Source organism: Lissotriton vulgaris, chromosome 9 (assembly GCF_964263255.1).
Source record: "Lissotriton vulgaris chromosome 9, aLisVul1.2, whole genome shotgun sequence".
Classification (NCBI taxonomy): domain Eukaryota; kingdom Metazoa; phylum Chordata; class Amphibia; order Caudata; family Salamandridae; genus Lissotriton; species Lissotriton vulgaris.
The window spans coordinates 1,061,320,615-1,061,344,818 of NC_141697.1; the positions used below are offsets into that span (position 1 = coordinate 1,061,320,615).

General features: G+C 45.5%; 1 protein-coding gene across 1 annotated transcript in view; it reads left to right on the forward strand.

Moving 5' to 3' along the window:
• FRMD4B (FERM domain containing 4B) overlaps positions 1-24,204 on the forward strand; it is a 515,943-nt gene that overhangs the window by 486,244 nt on the left and 5,495 nt on the right. Inside the window, exons 14-22 of the mRNA XM_086939027.1 lie at positions 464-605; positions 4,157-4,290; positions 4,375-4,494; positions 9,078-9,306; positions 11,815-11,871; positions 11,978-12,101; positions 13,092-13,217; positions 14,921-15,729; positions 21,231-21,366. Of these exons, the coding sequence (XP_086795153.1) occupies positions 464-605; positions 4,157-4,290; positions 4,375-4,494; positions 9,078-9,306; positions 11,815-11,871; positions 11,978-12,101; positions 13,092-13,217; positions 14,921-15,729; positions 21,231-21,366 (1,877 nt within the window). The remainder of the gene's footprint in view (positions 1-463; positions 606-4,156; positions 4,291-4,374; positions 4,495-9,077; positions 9,307-11,814; positions 11,872-11,977; positions 12,102-13,091; positions 13,218-14,920; positions 15,730-21,230; positions 21,367-24,204) is intronic.

Genomic DNA, 24,204 nt, shown 5'->3' on the forward strand with positions numbered 1-24,204 from the left:
GGGCCAATCCAAACACATTTTGCACAGGCCAGCCACCCCTGCTAAAGAGGAGACACCTTTTTTAATAGCTGTTTTTATTTTTTATATTTCCTATCTTGTGTTCTATTTTCAGTTCGGAAACAGTATTTCAACGCAGGTCATGTCCCTGGTTATATTAAAGCCTTTTGTACCCTAATCGGCCCAGCAAATGTGGCTGTGTATGAAATAGAAGCGTTAACACCCCACTGCCGGGCCCATGTGTCGCCCACATGCCCACGTTTAGGCTTAGCGCGAAGAATCAAGCCCCCTGCAGCCCCATGGTTCACCGATAGCCCCTGGCCTGTCACAGGCATGCAGACAATTCGAGCTGAATTTAAAGATGCGAGGGCGCTAAGGGCCTTTGAAGGCAGAGTGCGAGATGTCACGCGGCGTGACCTCTGCACCCGGCAGACAGAGACTAACGGGGCTGTGCTTTCTCCTGCAGGCGAAGATTCCCTCGGCTCGAAGTCTGGACGACATTGCGATGGAGCTGAGCGAGACAGGCACCCCGAGGGGGTCCAAGCTGGCGACCCTGGAGCTGAAGAACCCCCTCATTATGGCCAGCAACGGAAGCTTAATCTCTTTGGGTAATGTTCATTCGGCAGACGAGGCGATCGGGGGCCTGGCCCTGCTGAGTTATTTGTTATTTTAAAAGTTTTGTAAAGCGCCGACAGGGCAGAGGAAAAAGAGCGTCAGAGCGCTATACTGGGTGGAAGACAAACCTCAGCCCAGGGGGGGGGGGGAGTAATTATGTGAAACCAGAGTACATTTTGTCGGAAAAGATGCAGGTAATGTTTAGAAGGAAATAGAACTGGAGAAAAAGCAAAAATGTAGTAAGTATGTGAAGCTTGGAAACTCCGAGAGATGAAAAAAAAGTCCAGGTACAGCCTCTGGTGTAGAGGAGGCTGGAAAACCCCCCTCGGCCTCTGTGTATGCAGTCAGAGTTCCCTCCTTTCAGTCCCACCCAGTTCTACCTGCTCAGCAGAGAGGCCACGAACAGAAGGGCCCCAAACACCCTTCACTGCAATTACAATGCTCCTTTTCCGGTCAGGAGAAGTGTGCTTAATTTACCTCAGCTGTGCGCCCCCGCAAGCCATTATTTTAAATTTGTGGAGTCCAAATAGCGCCTTGTTTACCACTAATCACAGCCTCACACTGCTTTACCACAGCCATTCAATGGCACTGCACCGCCCCTTTAATAAAGGCTGTAGTAGAATTGGCCTTTTACGTAGCGCACACCACATCCAGATTTGCCTCTGAGCGCTTTAAATAGAGAAGTGATTTAGAGTGACTGTAACCTTTACTTTAACATAAAGTGAGCATTGTTCATCTCTTTTGTCTGTGTCCGGGGTTAATGTTGAACAACCTCTAATAAGTAGAGGGGCTGTAGAGCTCTCTCCCCAGGAGTACCCCAAGCCCTCAGGCAGAGCTCTTAGTGGAATGTGTATTGAATGGGCTACATGTGTTCAATGCTCTCGCACCACAGGCACCAGAGAGCCCCCCAGGGCCACTTGCAGGCTCCAGTGGGTTTCCGTCCTGTCTGTCACGGCAGGATCCAGGGAGCCCACGAGGCTGGTAGGATGCGTGCATTAACAGGCTCCTCGCGCTACCCTGTCACCCCGAGGTAGGCGCCCCTTAAAGTATGGCTAGTGTACGACCCCATCTCACACGCTCCAAGTTTCCAGCCCAGGACGCTCTTTTTACAGACCATTCTTTAGTGTCTGATGGCTCAGGGGGTTGTGCTCAACCAAGATCACACAATGCAGGACCCAGTGACATGGTGTAGGAATGCTTGAGGCTGGATGAGGCACATCCCCGTGACACTGGTCTTATTGTAACCCCAAAACAGCAGCAGAGCTGACAGCAGTCCCTGCACATCTCAGTATTTCACTTTCCCTCCAGTGGACCAGTGTACAAACATACACTCCTTATTTAGACTTTTTTGTAGAAAAAATGTGATATTTATCACTTTCTTTGGCAGTCTCCAGTTGACCACCTCTCTCACTCACAGTCTGTGATGTTAAAAAGGGGCCATTTTCTTGTAACAGAAAGTCCCAATAATAACGGAAACTGAGTGCTTTGTAAGAAGAAAACATTTTCATATAAAGGACTACAGTCGACGGAAAATTGTTAACTGTGAATGAAAAAAAACGATTCACACAAAATATATTAAAAATGCACAACTTCTGGAAAAACGCCTCCTATTTTAGTTTTGGCTGATCCCACTCTGGGTGTTTGGAGGAATCGGTTGTCTAATACATAATTTCAGCCACGATTCACTCCCAAGTGAACATCATTTTTTTTGCAAGTAAGATATTTTTCTTTAACGCAACTTCCTGTCTATTTTTTAGGAATAGAGGGTGTGTGTGTGGGGGGTGTTGTTGGATGCTATAATGCATGCACCCTTGGTACCAGCGGCATGGTACCTAGTCTCAAGACATTCTGTAAGCTGCAACATACACATTTGAGGGTCAGCTGTGCTGGCATATATTCATTCATTCTTCTGATGTGGACACATTAAGCTACATTGTGTTGTGCAATAGAAACACTTGTGAACTACACCTTGCAGTGGTAAAAGCTGCATAAGCAGGTGTTGCCAAAATATAACAGCGTATGATAATGAAAAAATGCCATATTGCTGTTGTTCTTTTGCACTTCATAACCAAAACAAATTGTTTGAAAGCTACATAAAAACGACTATTTAAAAAATGTAATCTTCCCATTTCACATACGTCATTTATCATCTTAACAGTATTTGCACAGTTTGAACTCTGGATTCTCAAACCATGAAGAAGCTATATTTGCCTGCCCTCAATATCTGCACACTGCACTCCAGCCTGCCCTCAATATCTGGACTCGATGCAGCCTGCCCTGAGCCTGGGGTGAGGCAGCTTCCTTAAGTCCCCGCCCATTATTCTGCTCTGTTGATGGGGCATTAATAGTTGGAATCATTGTAGTTACCAGGGGCAGGCAGCAATGGCCCCTGGGCATTTATCTCTGACTGAAGCAATGTAAAATATGAGACTTCACCCCACTACATCAGCCTTTTCTGCCTTCGATCTTTGTAGAAACCAATTTATATTCCACAGCAGACTCGCTCTTGCGTGTATCATTGATTCACTCTTTTCTGGCCTGGCCCCTCAGTAGATACTGCATGCTCTGCTGAGCAACACTGCTCTACATTCAGTTTCAAAACTGCATTTTCAGTGCCACGTTCTGTATTCTCTTCCAGAATGTTATGTTTCATCAAGAACCTGCGCTGCAAAATCATTCTTTGAATAATTGACTTACTTTCGTGGTTTGCAATAGTGACCCATTCACAAACGTGCTTGGTACAAACACACACAATATGTGCCATGTGCAAGGTGTTCCTGTGACTCGTGAAACAGGTGAAATAAGCTGAAGTCTTTGATACAAGAGCACCTTACTATTGTCACATCTGGCACTTGCTCAGGATGTTGTAGGTCGGAACATTGTCTTTGTATTTTTAAGTATATCCTGTTATTTTCTTCACTTGTAAGTGCTGTACGTACTTAATAAAGTGGTAGACAGTTTGAGACGTGATCTGATGTATGAATCTGGTAATTGTAGTACATCACGAGGGCATGTAAGACAAAGGGCTAGATAGAGCAACATGTCGGCTACATTTTTATGACTTTTAAATTGAAAAATATATTTTCAGACATCAACACCATCCTGAACATACCAAAGCATTATCAACAGAAATGTTCTGATATTCCCAAGGCCAATTTGGCATCCATGAGTTATTAGCACAAATAATTTGCTCCATTTTGGTGAAGCCACACAGTTAAATGCAGACTTTGCGTCTTCGTGGTGGATGTTTCCTGTCCTTCACCTGTGCCATTTCCTGGTCACTCCAGTTTTTTAAAAAATTGGATGATTTGAATATTTGTTCCCATGTTCTCCCGCCACATTTGCTTTTATACACTTACATATTTATATAAAAACGCGCAACCAAAGTTTTCATTTTTTAAATCTTTGTAAATCAAGTACATTTTGAACATTTGCAAAATACACTGTTTACTAGCCATAAGTCAAGTGCATAATACGCGTTTACCACTTGGGCTTAAAGTATTTGTGTAAAACACTTGGACTGACAACAACTATCTTCGTGCAGGTTCTCAGGATTCCGAAACCAGCGACGAACAAAGAAAAGAGAAAATCCTGGAACTCAAGAAGAAGGAGAAGGCGCTGCAGGAGGCCTTGCTGCAGAAGGTGGAGGAGCTGAAGAAGCTATGTTTGCGTGAAGCAGTGAGTATTGCGTTCTGTTGTTTCAGGCCTAGTGTCCCCCGTACTCCCATTATTGGATGTAACTCAGTGATTGCTCTTCCGCAGGAGCTGACGGGAAAACTTCCAGTGGAATACCCACTGGGTGAAGACGAAAAACCTCCCCAGATCAGGCGACGCATGGGCACGACGTTTAAACTGGATGACAACATTCTTCAAAATGATGAGGTACTTAGCTCTTTTCAAAGTTTTGACACACAGCGAGTCGATAAAGCACTCTTTAATATTCTTACTTGTGGGTAAGCTAGTGCCTACATTTAATTTACAAGTTGTATGCATGCAGGGTACACACAAGTCCCTCATTGTCAGAAGGTGTCACTTGCCCACCAGCAATAAGTAGGACATGAGATGTGGCCTAACGGTCAGAGCTGTCAGCGTTGAAACTGGGGCACCAGGTTGTTGTTACTGCATTGAGTTGGGATTCTGGGCAAATCTTCGCGCCTAAGAAAATGAATCTGAAGTGTAATGTAATTTGATGCTACTGTAAAGTGCTGTAATGCCCTTGAACAAAGTTTGCTCTAGATAAAAACTGCAAAAAAGACAAAAAGAAAGTACAGGCCCTTCACTGATAGTCTATAGGTCCCCCTCACTGTCGGTTTATGGAGCTTTTTCGCTGTCAGCACATGGAGCTTCCTTGCTGTCTGTGCACTGCGCTTCTTCACTGCCTGTACATCTATGGCTGCACCTCACTCATTATTCGCAGTCATCCTCCTCTTCATGCATGTTATGTCTCATTCACTCTCAGTGCATTCAGCTCCCTCGTCAGTGCGTGCTCCTTCCTTTCGGAAGATACTGCTCTGTTGCTGACAATAGCGTCAGCTCTCCCAGCGCCTAGACATACAGCCTATTCAGTGTTAATCCAGCCTCCTCACTCACCATCAGTCCTTGTCGCTCATTCTCTTCGTCCACTCTGTGTACATGTGGCTCTGTCTGCCAGTGCATCTAGTTCCCTCACTGTCTCTTCATGCACTTACCTTGCTGTACACGTGGCTGTCTGACAGTCTACGCGTATAGCGCCTCACAGGCTGTACATGCAGCCTCCTCACAGGCTGTACATGCAGCCCCCTCACAGGCTGTACATGCAGCTCCCTCACAGGCTGTACAGGCAACTCCCTCATACGCTGTACATGCAGCTCCCTCACAGACTGTACATGCAGCCCCCTCACAGGCTGTACATGCAGCCCCCTCACAGGCTGTACATGCAGCTCCCTCACAGGCTGTACATGCAGCTCCCTCACAGGCTGTACATGCAGCCCCCTCACAGGCTGTACATGCAGCCCCCTCACAGGCTGTACATGCAGCTCTCTCACAGGCTGTACATGCAGCTCCCTCACAGGCTGTACATGCAGCTCCCTCACAGGCTGTACATGCAATTTCCTCACTGTCTCTTCATACAGTTCCCTGACAGGCTGTACATGCAGCTCCCTCACAGGCTGTACATGCAGCTCCCTCACAGGCTGTACATGCAGCCCCCTCACAGGCTGTACATGCAGCTCTCTCACAGGCTGTACATGCAGCTCCCTCACAGGCTGTACATGCAGCCCCCTCACAGGCTGTACATGCAGCTCTCTCACAGGCTATACATGCAGCTCCCTCACAGGCTGTACATGCAATTTCCTCACTGTCTCTACATACAGTTCCCTCACTGTACATGCAGCCTTCTGACAGTCTACACGTACAACTCCCTCACAGGCAGTCATTGTTGCTCACTCTCTGCACATGTGCCTCCTTGTCAGCCGGTGCATGCAGTGCCCTCACTGAGCAGGCAGCTGTCCGACCGCTGATTCTTACAGCTCCCTCCCTCTCAGGCAGTACATACAGCTCCCACGCTTTCAGACGATTCAGCTCTGTTTCTATTAATCCGTGCAGTTCGGTCACTGCTTCTACATACAGTTCCCTCGCTGTACATGCAGCTCTATGCCAGTCTACACATACAGCTCCCTCGCAGGCAATACATGCAGCTCCCTCGCTTTCAGCAGATTCAGCTTGCTCTCTGTTAATCCATACAGCTCATTCATTGACTGTCACCTCCCACACTACGCATGTAGATCTGTGACACTGTAGAGATGCTATTTAACAACAAGGGGTGGTGATGGACAGAGTTTCTGAATTAAGCAGAATACTCTCACCCAGTCAAAAGATCAGGGCTAGATCCACCACCGTTTTTTAGCTCATTGCACCATCCCAGCTCAGAACCTGGCTATATGCAAATTAGTCTGTTCCTGTCCCAGTGCATGATGGGAACAGGGCAAACCAAACTACCAAGCCAATTCTTACACTGGGAAGGAAACAAGCTACCGGGGACCGGTTTCTGGCATTTCAGCCGTCTTCGGCCCGGCTTGCTTGAATCCTGATGGTGCAATGAGCAAGGGACTCACATCTGAGTATACCCTTCCACGCTTAGGGTGGACAAAATATTTAACAACAAGGGGTGGTGATGGACAGAGTTTCTGAATTAAGCAGAATACTCTCACCCAGTCAAAAGATCAGGGCTAGATCCACCACCGTTTTTTAGCTCATTGCACCATCCCAGCTCAGAACCTGGCTATATGCAAATTAGTCTGTTCCTGTCCCAGTGCATGATGGGAACAGGGCAAACCAAACTACCAAGCCAATTCTTACACTGGGAAGGAAACAAGCTACCGGGGACCGGTTTCTGGCATTTCAGCCGTCTTCGGCCCGGCTTGCTTGAATCCTGATGGTGCAATGAGCAAGGGACTCACATCTGAGTATACCCTTCCACGCTTAGGGTGGACAAAATATTTAACAACAAGGGGTGGTGATGGACAGAGTTTCTGAATTAAGCAGAATACTCTCACCCAGTCAAAAGATCAGGGCTAGATCCACCACCGTTTTTTAGCTCATTGCACCATCCCAGCTCAGAACCTGGCTATATGCAAATTAGTCTGTTCCTGTCCCAGTGCATGATGGGAACAGGGCAAACCAAACTACCAAGCCAATTCTTACACTGGGAAGGAAACAAGCTACCGGGGACCGGTGTCTGGCATTTCAGCCGTCTTCGGCCCGGCTTGCTTGAATCCTGATGGTGCAATGAGCAAGGGACTCACATCTGAGTATACCCTTCCACGCTTAGGGTGGACAAAATATTTAACAACAAGGGGTGGTGATGGACAGAGTTTCTGAATTAAGCAGAATACTCTCACCCAGTCAAAAGACCAGGGCTAGATCCACCACCGTTTTTTAGCTCATTGCACCATCCCAGCTCAGAACCTGGCTATATGCAAATTAGTCTGTTCCTGTCCCAGTGCATGATGGGAACAGGGCAAACCAAACTACCAAGCCAATTCTTACACTGGGAAGGAAACAAGCTACCGGGGACCGGTTTCTGGCATTTCAGCCGTCTTCGGCCCGGCTTGCTTGAATCCTGATGGTGCAATGAGCAAGGGACTCACATCTGAGTATACCCTTCCACGCTTAGGGTGGACAAAATATTTAACAACAAGGGGTGGTGATGGACAGAGTTTCTGAATTAAGCAGAATACTCTCACCCAGTCAAAAGATCAGGGCTAGATCCACCACCGTTTTTTAGCTCATTGCACCATCCCAGCTCAGAACCTGGCTATATGCAAATTAGTCTGTTCCTGTCCCAGTGCATGATGGGAACAGGGCAAACCAAACTACCAAGCCAATTCTTACACTGGGAAGGAAACAAGCTACCGGGGACCGGTTTCTGGCATTTCAGCCGTCTTCGGCCCGGCTTGCTTGAATCCTGATGGTGCAATGAGCAAGGGACTCACATCTGAGTATACCCTTCCACGCTTAGGGTGGACAAAATATTTAACAACAAGGGGTGGTGATGGACAGAGTTTCTGAATTAAGCAGAATACTCTCACCCAGTCAAAAGATCAGGGCTAGATCCACCACCGTTTTTTAGCTCATTGCACCATCCCAGCTCAGAACCTGGCTATATGCAAATTAGTCTGTTCCTGTCCCAGTGCATGATGGGAACAGGGCAAACCAAACTACCAAGCCAATTCTTACACTGGGAAGGAAACAAGCTACCGGGGACCGGTTTCTGGCATTTCAGCCGTCTTCGACTGGGTAAGAGTGGTCTGTTTAACTCAGACACTCTGTTCATCACCACCCCCTTTTCTAAATCGATTTTGGCCACTATAGGTGTGGCAGGGTATACTCAGACATGAGTCCCTTTCTCACTGCTCCATCAGGATTCAAGCAAGCCGGGCCGAAGAAGGCTGAAATGCCAGAAACCGGTCCCCGGTAGCTTGTCTCCTTTCTGGTGAAGAATTGGCTTGGTAGTTTAGTCTGCCCTGTTCCCATGATGCACTGGGCCAGGGACAGACTGATTTGCATATAGCCAGGTTCTGAGCTGGGATGGGGCAGTGAGATAAATAACGGTGATGGATCAAGCCCTGATCTTTGGACTGGGTAAGAGTGGTCTGTTTAACTCAGACACTCTGTTCATCACCACCCCCTTTTCTAAACTGTAGAGATGCAGCTCTCACTATCCGAGCATGCCACCCCTCTCACCATATGTGCAGCTTTCTTATGTTAAGTACATGAATCTGCTCCGCTCTCAGGGCAGTCACCTTTCTGTGGCAAGCAGAAGTCTTGACTGCAGTCATTGTTACACATCCTCACAGTATCATGGTGCTGAACACGAATAACAGAAGCAAGTTGTTTTTATTAGTTATGCTCTGGAATTTCCAAAAAGTAAGGTCAGTCGCTATTCAGAATCCGTGCTTGCGCCTAACCTCCATTGCTCGTTGCAGGATCCCACTCTGCAGAGCCTCGAAAGCAAGTTCCGTTTGCAGCAGAAGATAGTGGAAGCTGCCAAGAGGCTGGCCAGCGAGCCGGACCTGCACAAGAACATGAAGCGGAAACGGAAGCAGGACTACGCCGACGCCATGAAAAGACTGCAGGAGATGGAGGCCGAAATCAATGAGTATAGGGTCATGTGTGGCAAGGAGCCCACGAAGCACGCCTCTCTCGTACTGCCAGGTGAGCAGGGAGCACCTCAGCACCACCCAACAGCAATTTCACTCTGGTTATTTCATTCTTTATTTTCTTTCCTTTTTATTTTTATTTATGGCTAGAGCTTGTACCGATTGGGATCACTGACATAATATCGAATTCACAAATATAGAATTACCAAAATATCGAATAAAAAATATAGAATACAAAAATATTGAATAAAAAATATAGTTAGTCAAAATATCGAATGTTTTAAAATGTCTTCAAAGTAATTTAAAATTAATGAAATAATAAATATGACATTTACTATTACCGCAACAGTAGGGAAAGCGTTGGATAGCGTAGGGGTAAAAATTAGTATTCCCACTCCAGAGCGTGCAACAGTAGGGAAAGCGTTGGATAGCGTGGGGGTAAAAATTACTATTCGATTTTAAATTACTTACCTTCAATTCAATATTTTTCACCACTATATTCTGTCCATTCGATATTTTGTCCATTCTATATTTTGACTTTGATATTTTGGTAATTCTATATTTTGAATTCGATATTTTGTCTTGTTACCGACTATTTTTTTATATATATATAACTATACATATGTGTGTGTGTATGTGTGTAAATCCAAGCACTCTTTTGCAATCATGGCATGGCTTCTAAGCATTTTAGAAACTTAAACTACAAAATACTCTAAATAAAAGGTTATTGAAAACGTGGTTCAGTGAAAAAATGCAGCCTACAAACCATTGTAGTTGTTTGTATTTAGAGAGTGGTTTCCCTATTCAGGGTCACTTCCAATAAACAGCACTGGGTATCATGTTTGGTGCTATATGCGATTTGTTGATATAGTGAGTGTAAATCTTTTATGGCAAAGTTTTGCCGAAATAAAGATCAATTGAATTGAATTGAATTGAATTGATATAGTGAGCACAAGTCCATGCCCTAATGGCCAGCAGCAGTCCCAGATTGAGTATTGTTGGGCAGTGTGAAGAATGTAGTAATCCCTTGGCCTGCACTGCAGGTTGTGAAGGACTGTGCTTTAGTATGCCTGTCACCTTCAAAGTGCATTTTTCACAATGAAAAGTGTGTGCTTTAAAAAAGACATGTTCACCATAGAAACTGTGCTTCCTGTTTGAAGTGCAGTGGCTGCCCAGTGATCAGTGAGACTGGCTCTGACAGGGGCCTTGCTCTGCCCTGCACCCTGCTGCATCTCGTCAGCTAAGCAATGGGAACGAGCCTGGCCTGGTTCAGTGGGACGGCATTGCTTTAGAAGTCAGTTCATGAGACCCTGATATTTCAGTCCCTGCCCTTGAATGACACTCTGTGATACCTACACCTAATCTCAGTCCCTGTCATTTACATGGATTATCATTATGGATGCCCACAGTGTGGTTCTCTTGGTGCAACATCCCAGAAAACAAATTCTGCTCGTCAGATATCCTTGTTGTCCCAGATAAAGTGGCATTGGCTGTGGCCCCCGCCCATCCTCTGCTACAGGAGATCCTAGGTGAGTGCCAGCCATATCACCGCCTCACCCAGTCTGCTGGTCTGACCTATACTGAGCACGCATTAGTTGAAAGAGGAGAGGAGAGGGGTGATAAAGCTAAAGCAATGCAGTTAATTTCAGATTATCACCCAAAGCAGATATGTTTCCCTCTGTGATCAATGCACACTTTCCAGCGCTGCCGTAATTTGAGGCATGCAGTTCCATTTCTGTCAATAATTCTGATATGGTTCAAGCATCAGTACCCATTTCAACTGGGTAATACTGTGGGTAAATGTATGTATCCTATAATGTGAATGACATGGATGTTCTGCTTCAGTGTCCACACTCCTTTATATTTCAGTTGTACATTTTCGGATAGTATTCATTAGATTTGTGCCAGCCGGCTCAGGGTATCTGTTGCCGGGGACAGTGTTGAACTTATACGTGTCTACTCTGGGCCTCAGAGAGTGAGGCAACGAAATGAAGAGATTTTGCCGGAGAGGAAGGGAGCTCTCCCACCCTCTTCATTCCAGTGATGTCCAGTATTAGGCTGCTTGTGAAACAGTGCTCGTGATTACTAATGCTGCTTTTCCATGGCTCGCATGGGTATATATAGATGACGTATGTTTTGGGGGGTGCACATTTGAAGGTCCTGACCCCACTGGACATCTGTGTGCCTCGCCTCTGCCGATAACTCCACATCGTATGTCTTGCCACTTCATATCCTCACCCACTTTGTGTCAAGCACGTCCCCAGATATTCTAGAAATAGAGTTAGAGTAGCAATTTGTCAACTGTGTCGCTCTCAGGTATAGTTGTTGTTTTTGTGAATTAACAGGAAGATACATTAACATTTATACCTATAATGAAAAGTTTTAGAATGAATGTATATCTTGCATGCAGACAATCACACCATCCAGTGTGTCTCAATATGAGACTGCTGTTCTTGTATTAATGCAGGTGTATATCAGACGCATTTGAAACTATAAGACACCAATAATTAGGGACTATTTTATTTTTGACTGTATTAAGTGTGTCTCTTGATTGTGTTCGTAGATGACATCATCCCTTCTGAGAGCAGCTCGTTGTCTGATGCATCGACATTTGATGATGGTGAGTTACTCAAAAATATTCTTATAAGTCGTGCTATGGTTTGCACGCCACGCTTTAAGTCTCTAGTCCGTCTTCCCTAACTTGTCATCTCTTTGTTCATCAACAGATAATTCCCTCATCATACCAGGGCAGAAATCAAACTCTCCGAGAATGTGGCGCCCAAAGTCCCTCGGCGTTGATCGCGAGGATCTGAGACGGTCATCGTTCAGCGATCAGTTCATAGAGACAGGGTGAGAGCTCTCTCCTCACTTATGTCTCTGACTTTCGTACTCCATTCCATGATTTTGCTCTCCCTCATCTTTCAGTTTTTTACTCTCCCATTCTCTAAGGTCTCTATCACACATCCATCTCTCCACCCACTCTCCCTTCCTCTTAATGAAGATAAATGTATTCTCTAGTAGATATACATGTCTGTACTCCCCTTTCTGTCCCTTGTTTATCTCTTAATATTCTCCCTCTGCTCCTTTCCCCTCTAATCCAGCTTTCTCTTGTTCTCTGTCATCTCTGCCCCCCTCCCTTGCATTCTCATCGAATGCTCTGTGTTTTATATACATTTGCATGCACGTGTAATCTCTTCCCCCCATCTATCCGTCTATCTCACCATGCCTGCCTCCAGTGTCACACTAGTCTGGTGGTTTGGTTTATGTCTGGTTTTGTTGGAGCCAACTCTAAGCAGTCGAAGGCAGCATGCACTGCCACAACACAGGAGTGGCTGCGAGCCGCATCTGGCTGTTGTTTTTGGGAGGGGCAGATGTCTGATAAGAGCCTGGAGCTCACAGATATGCAGGTCTAATGGTGTATTCAAACACTGAAGTATTTTTAAACAGGTTGTGACTTGTGCCCCGTCTCTATCATCTAACACACACAGTGTAGAATCAAGGCGGAGTACCCAGGGGCAAATGCTGCCTTCCCCAGCGCAAGTCTTTTCAGCTCTCTGCGCTCTGATATCTTCACTTTGGAGCAAAAGGTGTATGCATGATTGTTGAGCATGATGCGCTGAGGAGTCTGTGCATCTGAACCTTTTCCTAGGCTTCTGAGACTTCTAACCACAGAACTATCCACAGGTGCAGTTCTAGCCAAGGTGTATTGGAGTCACAGACTCTTGAGGGCAAATCCCAATCCCTGACATTAGCAGGTGGATTAAGACCTGATTTGAATGCCTTTCTGCTACACATCCTGGCATACATAATAATGTTGTTTATTTTTCTCCTTGTTCACAGCCGCGGAGAGCCTTCGTCGACACACAGTAGCCCCTACAAAACCTCAGACAGGCAGCCTCAAGGCAGGAGAAGTATGCCTGCCACACCGGTCCTCACACGCAATGCCTACAGCACCAACCACTTACAGTAAGAGCCCTTTTGTTCACTGACTCTAGCCCCTGGCTGCTTCTTGAGATGTGGCCTTTCGCCAGTGGGAGATGGGGTCGCATAGCCCAGAATATGAGCAGAGGGTCGCGCCTGAGGACACTATATGTCCCTGTAGATCACTGTTAGAGCATTACACTTGCGCCAGAATAAGACTATTCATTACTAAAGACTGTGCCAGCCAAAGGATTCTCTTTAGAGTGAATGTACATTTTACGGCATTATTCTAGTTCCTCATCTTGAAAACAAACAGTTCAGCGTACGCTAGTTGAAGGAAAGGGATTATCAGGTGAAGTAATATTTGTAGTCGATTAGAGATTTCCCTTTTTAAAATTCTGCTTCTGAAAGCGAGATTGCTGGGTTGTGGTTTCAGTGTGGTTGGAGTGTGAGCACAGTCTACCTCTCCTAGAGAGCTGTCAGATTATGAGGCATGCAGCAGGATTGCATGCTGAGACTTAAGCAAACAGTGCAGCTGATAAGTAATGCTTGGGAGAGAAAATTGGAGTTCATTGAGGACAGACTGTGAACCTAAACCCATCCTTCTGGCAGCCACAGGATCTAGCTGGCTGCTTTATGCCACACAGATAAGAGGAGAAGCTTCTCTGAAGCATCTGCGAACAGTGCCGTAGGATGTCCAGAGGTGATAATGAAGTGCAGTGCCAAATTCAGGACACGCAGATTTATAGACATGTGCCACAGCAGTGCAGTGGGTGCAAGAAAATGCACACGGTGGTTGGCTGTGCGTGTGTTTGTGTGCGTGCATGTGATTGTCTGAGTGTGACAGCATGTGCTTCCATGAGAAGTCACACCCCGAAAGCACTCTCCAAAACATGACCGATGCCTTGTATGAGGTAAAGCTATTGTATATATGTTCTTGAATGACTGGTGCAAGTTATCTCCACTTCACAGACTGCTTCTTCCCTGCTCATCTGGCGCCCATGTCAAGCTCTGTGCACACTATGCTGGTTATGGGGTGTGCAGTGCATCAGAAGGAGGAAGCACCACACACTCACTTCTTGTTTCTTTATTTCACTTCTTGTTGCTTTATTTCACTTCGTGTTGCTTTATATCACTTCTTGTTGCTTTATTTATACTTCACCAGTTCAAAATCATTGGACATTTAGAAAACATGTGTATCACTACTGATAGATTGCAAATTTAGCCTGTATTGAATTATCCTATCCTGTGTATTTTCTGGGCAAAAGTGCAACTCTAAATTGCTTGAAACAAAGCAAGGGGCTGTGTATTTTTTAAATCGCTTTAGTCCCCAATAAACATCTCTAGTTCAGCATTTATAACTGATGCCACTAAATAACACTTAAAAAAAAGTTAGTGAGCATAATGAAAAGTGACAGATTTGTCACAGGTTTTATTAAGGATAATCTTGCTACAGATTACCGCTTTCCCCACCTAGGCAACAGGCATCAACTGCAACTTAGGGGAAAACTGTATTGATACTCACATCACGTGTCATACTCATCAAAGAACAATGGATCCATTGCATCTTCTAATGTTTTTTTAGCTATTAATATGACGAGTGTTGACATCATCGGTTTGGTTTGTTGGATCTAAATGCATTTTACAGTGCGTTTTTGAGCTATGGAAGTGTTCAACTTTGTGAAATACCACTATAAAACCTATTTTGAGTATATTTTGATTCAGGGTGTTTTTTTGTCCTCTTGCAGGCCTGACGTTTCCCCCGAGAACTGCAGACCTCGCAGCGGCAGCTTGGAGTCCCAAACACAGCTCCTGTCAGATGCGGCCAGTGATAAGGTGATGTTCCCTCTGTCCAGTTCCCACAGAAGCAACAGCACCGAGATACTGGACGATGGCTCGTCGTACACCAGCCAGTCCAGCACAGAGTACTACACCACGGTTGCAACCCCAAGTCCTTATTACACAACCCAAACCCTGGATAACCGCTCAAGCAACAGGAGGCGGTACAAAAAGCAGAACTTTCCCACAGCTAATTCCGGAAGCATGCCAAATCTAGCACAGAAAGACTGCCGGAACACTGCGTACCAAATGACGTCTCACCAGCCGCCCCCTAGCTTTTTAATTTCCGGATATTTGCCCTACACGGACAGCGAACCATACCAGAATGGAGGATACCTGTACGAAAATAACACAGAGGGACAATATAGTGTCAATCCCTCGTCGTACCGGGCGTCCGCTCACTACGGCTACGACCACTATCGGGATCACAGGTATCAGGATGAACAGTACGAACGAATTCCTCAGAACCCCTATGCCACCTTGAGGCTTCCGAGAAAGAAGCCAGCCAAGACAACCGAGCAAATAACCAAAAACATTAACAAGGCCTTGGTGGCGGAGCATCTGCGGGGGTGGTATAACCGTGCCTCATCTCAGAAAGACTTATGTACTGGTCTGCCGGCAGACTTTGACTCGGATCGAGGATCGCAGAGGAGCCTGTGTTTCTCTCCCATGCAAGTGCCATGTTCTCCAAGCATCAGAGCGCCTTCTTTTTGTTCAGGTAACTGAAAGGCTTTGTTTTTATTGTGATCAAAGGTGTGCAAGATTGTCCTCCGATCTATTTGAATATTTATGTTACAAGGTAGATGAATGTTTGTGATCTGCTGAAACGAAAAGAACCTACTGATACCTATGAAAAATGTGGTTGCAGTCTTGGTCAGCTCTGATTCAAAGGTGTCACCAGTGCCTACAAACATATGAACATATTACAACTTTCTGGTTAGCCAAGCAAACCACCCTCAAATCTGACAATAAAGGACAGTGCCAGTGTAGCAAACATCTGCTTACATTTACGCCACGAAAAGGGGATTATCATACATTTCAGTATCAGTTAGTACTATGCCTTCCTTGTCCATGCCAAGCCAGGGCAAATTACCCTTTCACAGTGTTAGCAGGTATAGGCTATGCTTGGTTTTCCTTGACATTAACATGTGACTCCCTGGGTTCGCTGACCCCCCCAAACCTGGAACCTCTATACCATCAGACTGTGCTCCCCTCATGTTCCCATCTTGACGACCCCACCCTCTCAATTCTCAGACGCTTTCCTCCATTACAGTGCAACTCAGAACTTTCCAACAGAACTTGCCAATTTCAGCAGCTTTGTTCACAGGTTGTCTTCATTTGTGAGGAGCACTCAAGAAAGTCACCCTTCCACGCAGGTCTGTCTCTGGAAGAGACGTCTTCGGTGTACTGGTGTCAGAGCCCAGGAAGATGTCGTCCTCTGGGGAACATGTTCCTGCTCGGAATAGAGTGCAGGCCTGCTGTACACCTTTCCCCTGTAAATCCCTAGAACACGGCTCTACAAAGCGTTATATCGCATTATATCGCTCACTCAATCACTACACACTCATTTAAGGACTGCAGCTGACCAATCCCAGCACTCACGCTCTCACAGTAGAAAGGTGTTTGCTTTGTTTCCGTAGAGATTTTTACCTCCTGATCTGTCTTATTCTGCATTTTGTTCTTTATGCCCCCCCCCCCCAAAGGCAGACCAGGTCCCTCCAGTCAGCAGGGCTTCACCTTTCACCTACCACAAGCTGTCAAGAACAAGGTTCATGAGGAATCTTTGTTGTAGTCAATGTGTTTGGTCGGCACTCAAGCGACTGAGCTTTCTTTCTTCTTTTTTCAGGGGACTCTTGCAGCTCCTCTAGGCTGGTTCATACATTTAAATATTTACACTACTCGTCCCTTATATGTGCCTCCCCGTTCGCTTTCCTGAATTTAACTACCTTGATGTATCTCCTAAGCCCTCAAAATTAGAGGCTTCATTTTCATTGGTGCTGTCATGTTTATGAGGCGGGAATAAATGTGAGAGAAAACATTGTCGAGGTTGCCGAGCTTCAGTCTGGCCCTGTTGTCATCTCTCACCTGTGGACCAGCCAAACCACTGCACGAGTGATTGGTCATCACCAGGGTAACTGGAATTATGCGGCAAGAGGGGACCAAATTATGCAGCAGGGTTTAGTAAATTATGCCTCGAGAAAAGGCAAACTATGCAGCGATAATGCGTCACATTTTTTAATAGTATCACTTTGTTCTTTCATCATTTTTGAACTTGGTAACACTGTCTGGGCATTGGTTGCACCTCATTAGTAACATTTTAATACCAAATATAGCAATAAGCAACAAAAAGATGACCAGTCCAGATTGGCAAATGGCCTTTCACTGCACGGCAACATGTGTCGCTGCATTTTAGTAGCTTTTGAACCATTTGAGCAAGAAACACCTATTTTGTTAAAATCTGCAGATTGCGCAGCAGATGATGGATTTTATGGCAAATGCAGCTAATATTTAATTATGCGAAAATCACTGTGGCCTCACAATGGCATAATTCCAGTGGCCATGGCCATCACACAGGAAGAGCATCCTTACAAAAGAGGCAATCATGACAGCGGCCATCAGCAACATCAAGTGAAGTTCCCAAATCAGTGCCTCTTCTATAAGGCACGCTTATGTCGGCAAGTTCCTGATTAATAGATCATGGGCGTACGGGAACTGGAGTAGAAACTTTACTTTTTCCTGCACTGAAGGTTCTCAATGAGATACAAAAGTTACATTCAACGGCTTTACCTAGGGCTCAGTGGTGGTATTTGTTGTCAAAAATTTGAATAAATGCTATTTTCCAAAATGTGTAGCCGTAGGATGAAAGCAGTAATGCCATAAAAACTGTACAACATAGTAAAGCTGTGGATTGTTATTATTATATATGAAATATTTTTTAGAATGTCTGTTATCTCAGTTCTTTATGGCTCAACACATAACCTAAATCCTTTCCTAAAACTTCTAGGTTAGACCTACGCTTTAGACATTTCTGTATTATTGTCACTTTCCCTGGAGCCTGTCCTCCGATTTTGGGGCTATTTCATTTGTGTACACGTTTTGCCACCACTGTAAATAAATAGCTTACAGTGTAGGTAAGCAATACCACTTTTAAAAACAAAAGTGCCTCTCGGTGGTCATATGAACACAGAGCCTGGAATTAATTCCCTGAAAGGTGTTCCAAAACCACATTTTATCAGGTCTCTTGCTGGGGCAAGCTTACCTTTTCATTGCTGGAAAGTTTCTTCCGCTCTAGACCTGCTCTGTGAAATCATATTACTACATTAATCAGGCAGAATATACATTGTGCTTGCAGGTGCTGTAGGCTGTTAGATGTTGCTCTACGCCCCTTGCTCTCTGTGTGTATCGCGAGCCAACCAGCTAGAGGCATTCTTTTGGATAAAAGTCAGAAATTGTGCATTCTTTTTGCGACCTGAGCATACGCCCACCGAAATCTGGGTTCAAACCTCAATGTATGGTACCATGTTCTCGAGGTTTGTGGTGACTCTAAGAGGACCGAGCCACACACACCACTTCTCCTTAGAAAAACTCTGATTTTTACAGTTCTTGGTGGCGTGATGAAACAGATCATTCGAGTGCCTTTTCTTCTAAAAAGTGGGAACTCCAGTTACTTGTTGACAATACTAAGAGAGCGATTCTCAAATACATCATTACTAAGTGTGATTTGTTTAGGTCTGGCTTGACAACACGTCACCCTGTGGTTCCAGTTCTTTAAATAGTCCATAGAGTGTGCTTTGGCTCCACCCGCAGGAGTTTACTCTCTCACCTTATGCTGTTGGCTATTATCATCCCGCCCTTAGGAAGTGTTTCCGTTAAAACGCTTGGGGCACTACTTTGCATTTGAAAGATGCACTCAATTGTCACACTTTTTGTCACATTAGGTTCTTGATCTCCTATATTCATTCTGTACAGAAAGCAATCGTTTTGGCTCCTTTTTACCCCAAAATTGACTTAGTGAATAGGCCTACTTTTAACATGCATTTGTGCATGCAGCGCATCCAAACAGCATTTGTGCCTCCCTGCTGGCTTGGTTCAGCACATTAAAGCCAGACCTTTTGGCTTTGACAGTGTGTGATGTTTGCTTTACTGATGAAATGAAAAAGATGCTCATGTGTGGAGTTTATAGAGCCCAATAAACACCAATACCTATTTGCTACAGACTGTATGCACAGTTTTGACTCTACGGCAGCACCGAGAATTGTGCCTCTTATTTCAAATTTTTCTGTCTTTTGTTATTTTTTGTCGTGCATGTGGAGCGCCCACCTTTACTACTGGTGTTTCTTGCTATGATTATCCCTAGTACCTAATATTATTGAGATCTTACTCGCAAGAGATGCTAATTTCTGCAGTGTGGACTGTTTGACTGGACTGTTTTTCAGTCTTGTGCTCTCGCATTCCCCACAAGAGCCCCAGGGGTGTAACACAGACTCCAGCAACCCCTACGGGGCATGGGTGACTCCAGCCATTCAGGTGGTCCCCACTCAGACCAAGGTCAATGATAATAATCTGTGAGATATGCATGCAGCAGTGGCCCCTCATCACATTCACGGGCAGGAGGGACATTATTTTGCTTTATGCCACTGCAGAGCACATGCCTTTTGAAATTAAATCAAAATGTATACAGCACACTACTATCCAACGGTGTCTAGGCACTATAGCTCTAACTAAAGCGAAAAGAGAGACAGAGATAGACAAGTGGGGTATTTATTATTGATCAGCCACCTCTGTAAAGATTCACGAAACGAGAGAGAGAAGATCCGATTTTACCTTCCGAGAGAACTTTTAATGGACACCCTCTCAGCACCACTGTAAATGGAGTTGATACCCCAAAACGGGTTACTTCCACATTGTATTTGCTTGAAACTAGAACGTTTATAACACCTGGCAATGCCAGTAGGTTTGTCATCAACACAAACTGATTCCAAGAGAGAGCAAAGACACTACAGCTGCCCACACATTTCAGGGAATTTACTGGAGATGTTTTTATGTTCTTGTGCAGATTCTGCTCTTGCTGTTTCCCTGTTGCACCACACAACATTAATGATACAACTATTGGTTACTAATACCTGTTTATGTTGTTTAGCCCACACATATTCCTGCATGTAGAAGTTCACAGCAGTTCCGCCTTTCTCTCGCTTTGCTGAGTTAGTGAATATTCATTTTGTGGCATTTGTCAGCTTCATTTGGGTTCCAGGCTCTGGTCCTAGCAAGTTTACTTTTCAAAGCAAAAATCGGTATCCTGTGTAAAGACATGTTTATCGCAACACAGTCACAAACTTAGATCCATAGTGAAAACAGAACATACTAAAGCAGTGCCCGGTGTAACACAAGCCCCAGAAAAGCAAGCAAGCCACCACTCTTGAGGGGCCCAATAATTCATCTTAAGGCCTAAAAAAATGGTGGCATTTGGGAGTCTCAGAGGCCCCTCGCCACCTTCCTTTTGCTGTGGGCCCCATCATTTTGCATGATGCCGCTTTGAACAGTGCTCCAGTACATTCCTCGGCAGACATTTAGCTGCCTATGTTCTGCCATCTTGTCTGCGTAGGGTTGTTTAGATGAGACCTCCGGCTGGCAACAAACAAGCCTCTTCTTTAGGTAATGCTACCTGTACAGCCACACTCAAGAGTTACCAAGCCACTATGCCATCCAAGAGTTGGTACTACTGTAATAAACTTCCAAGTAGAAATCAGAAGACATACAGGAAAGAGTTGACAGTCTTAAATCAGCCTAAACTGCAATTTGCACTCAATACTTTTATTTACATAAAGCATAATGTTTTAGGAGCCTAAATAATTGGAGACCAGATTCCTAATTCTTTATGAGCGTGTTTGACTTTCTCTCGATCTTTCCCTGAATTTCCAGAGTAAGATGTGCTCTGTCCCTGAATTTCCAGAGTAAGATGTGCCCACTCGTGTTAAAAAAACATTCTGAATCAGACCATGTGCGAGTAGCTTGCAGAACAAAAAAAAAAAACAGAATACATTGAGATGTTAAAAAATTGTATTTCTATCGGAAAAAGGCGTCAGGCTCTGAAATAACGTGCAAGCATCTTAAAGGAAATTCTTTGCCATGTATACTAATCTACACCTGGTAGTAATGCACGATACGGTGTGAAATGTAAACATTATGTGATTGACATGAGTATTTTTTGTTTCCTTTTAGTGTCTTCCTCAAATGCTTCTGGGAGCTGGAAGGGCCCGGGCAGTTCTCGCGGGCACCCCGAGTATGAGTCGTACTCTCAGCCCGCCTACAGCAGCTGCTACACCGGTGTCTACAATTCACTCCCCGCGCGGGGCAGGTGAGTGAGCTTGCCGTCCGACCTGCTGGTCTGCCCGGTTTACATTCCAGCTCGAAGGCGGTCTGCTTTCAGACAGCCGACACCGCCAGGGGCAGAAATAGAGCCGCCCAGATGGCCTATTCCACCATGTGGGAAAACCTGAGCGGGTGGGAGGGAGGAAGGAAGGAAGGGCTGTGAGGCTGGAACCGAGTCACCTGTTCCGCCCTATTTAAAATTCGAACTTGCACGTGTATAATGTTATTTGAGAGCCAGCACAGCATAAAATTAATGTAGACATTTTAATATGATAGAAACTAAGGTGTGATGGGCTTTAAACAATCCTGTCAGTTCCATTTTAGATGGATGTTCATCAGAAATTCAACACAGGTTGACTGACTCTGTGCCAGCCCAACCACTTTTAGAGAGGCAGCAGGAAGTAGCGGTTGGGGGGCGGGGGGGGGGGGGGTCGCAATTTCCCCACAGACCCAAGCACATCCCGTACATACAGACCTCGGACTTTCACTGTGTCTGGTAGACATCCTCAGCACCTGAGGAGCTGGGGCCTAACTGCTTAATACATGTTTAACACGCCTCAATCAAGAAGTGCTCCGCATAGTAAACAGGAAGCGATAACCTGGAGGCCACTTAATTAAAAGTGGACTTTGTCACTTTGTGTTGGATTGAGATGGTTTGTGGCACCAAGTGACAGTTCCTCTTTTAAGTCTGTTTCTGAATTGATAATTTATCTGAATTTTCCAAAGGTGGGATGTCATTTATGGCGATGTTGCATAAGGCCTATCTGGGAGCATACAGCCATTGCTATGTCCACTCGGTTCCCATGGGTTTTTTGAAGGAATGGTTTTATATCCAGTTGTCTTCAGTCAGGGAGGATTTGGCATTGAGTATTGTTTGCAAAGTGTTCACATGAAGCCATGTGCTGTTTAGTATGGTACGATTACAGCCAAACACAGCAGCGCGGTTAGCAGTGTGACCAGCAGTCTGGTCAACCGTGTGACTAGCTGAATCACCCGTGGTGTGGGTAACCATGTGACCATTTGCGTGTCCTACAGTGTGCTTCAGAGTGTTGCCAAATGTGTGTCCAACAATGTAACTAATATTGTGACCAATAGCTTGGTTAACAATATTACCAACAGCGTGGTTAAGTGTTACGAGCAGTTTGGTCAACAGTGTGACCCACATTGTTGGTGAAGAGTGTGACCAACAGTTTGTGACTAACAGCTTGACCTGCAGCTTGGTTAACAATCCTACTAGCAGTGTGGTTAACCGTATGACCAACAGCGTTGTTAACAGTGAGACCAGGATGGTGGATAATAGAAGGGGAGGGTGTTAGAGGGGCATCTCTGTCTGAGTGACTAGAAGTGTCCCTAACAGTGTGACCACAGGGTAGCTCACACAGTCACCAGCAGTGAGACTCTCAGTGTGGCTAATAGCGCGTCAAACACTGTCAACTGTAGTGTGGCTTACAGTGTGATCACCAAGGTGCTTATCGATGTGACAGCGGAGTCATCTGCATGGCAGCAAACAGTGACTAGCTGTGTGACCGTGTGTTACTTACAGTGTGATCAGCCACGTGGTTAACAGTGTCACAAGGAGTGTAACTTAGTCTGCCCTGCAGTGGGTCTAACAGGAGGAGCTGCAGAGCGGGCGAAATGAAGTTAATAGGCCTGACTTTGCCAACAACATTTAAAAAAAAAAAAATTCAGAACAGATTATTTTGGAATAGGCAAATTTCACCTCTCTGCCAATCAACAAAATACTAAGGGGCAGATTTACAAGCCCCTTGCAACATTTTTACGACACCGTTGCGTTCTGTGATGCAGCGGCGTCGTAAATCATTCGCCACTATGCAACAGATTTACAAAGTGGCGCTTCTAGTGAGATGCGTCACGTTGTAAATCCCTGCACTGCATTATATGTGCGTCAGGTATAATGTATGCAGGGTGGGCGTTCCGTGGCAAAGAAGTCCCGTAAAAGTGACACAGTGAAATCTACAAGATTTCACTGAGTCACTTTTACTTCCCCACTGCGTCAACACCTTACGCCTGCTTTCAGCAGCACAGCAAGTATAGACTGGCCCTGAGCAGTGCTGGAGTTGCGTCGCGCTTATGACACAACTACTAGCACTGCGTCACCAATACGCTGACAGATGTGTCACGCATCGGCCTCTCCTTGCGCCATGATGCACTGCATTGGCGCGAGGGATTCCTAACGTCACGCAAAATAACTGGTGCATCTTGCTGATCTGCAGGGATGCGTCAGTTATTGTAAATCTGCCCCATATTGTGAATGCTGTTTACTGACAGTTTGTGGAATTGATTGAATTAGGAACTTACTTTTTGATGGTTAATTTCAAGGTAGAGGTATGCCTGTAACTGGGCTTTCTGTCTTTGGATGTCCCCAACTTGCACATACGAGTGAGTGTCTGTGCGGCAATATTTCAGAAGGAGCTGGGTGACCACAGGGTGGACACCTACAGGCTAGAGCCAACCTACTTCAAAAAGGTGTGCAGTGCATTGTGGGTAATATTATTTACCCAATACTATATATATGGCACTCTGCATCTCATTTCAGAGCCCATGTCAGTGGAGGGCTTGAACACTTCACCTTGCTGCGCTGTCTCCTGTATGTCACTTCCTCCTGCAGCCCCGCCCCTCTCTCTGACGCCACCTGTTGTGCAGCCGAACAAAGGGCCTCTGTGGGCGCAGGCGCTGCCGTCAGCAGGAAGGGGGATATTTCGAGATGCTTCTGCTCAGGGCCCTGCCTGTTGTAGGGGGCCTCAAACTTCATGTCCGCCTCTTAATGGCTGTCAGCCCTCAGCTGTGTGGTGTGAAGCTGCGC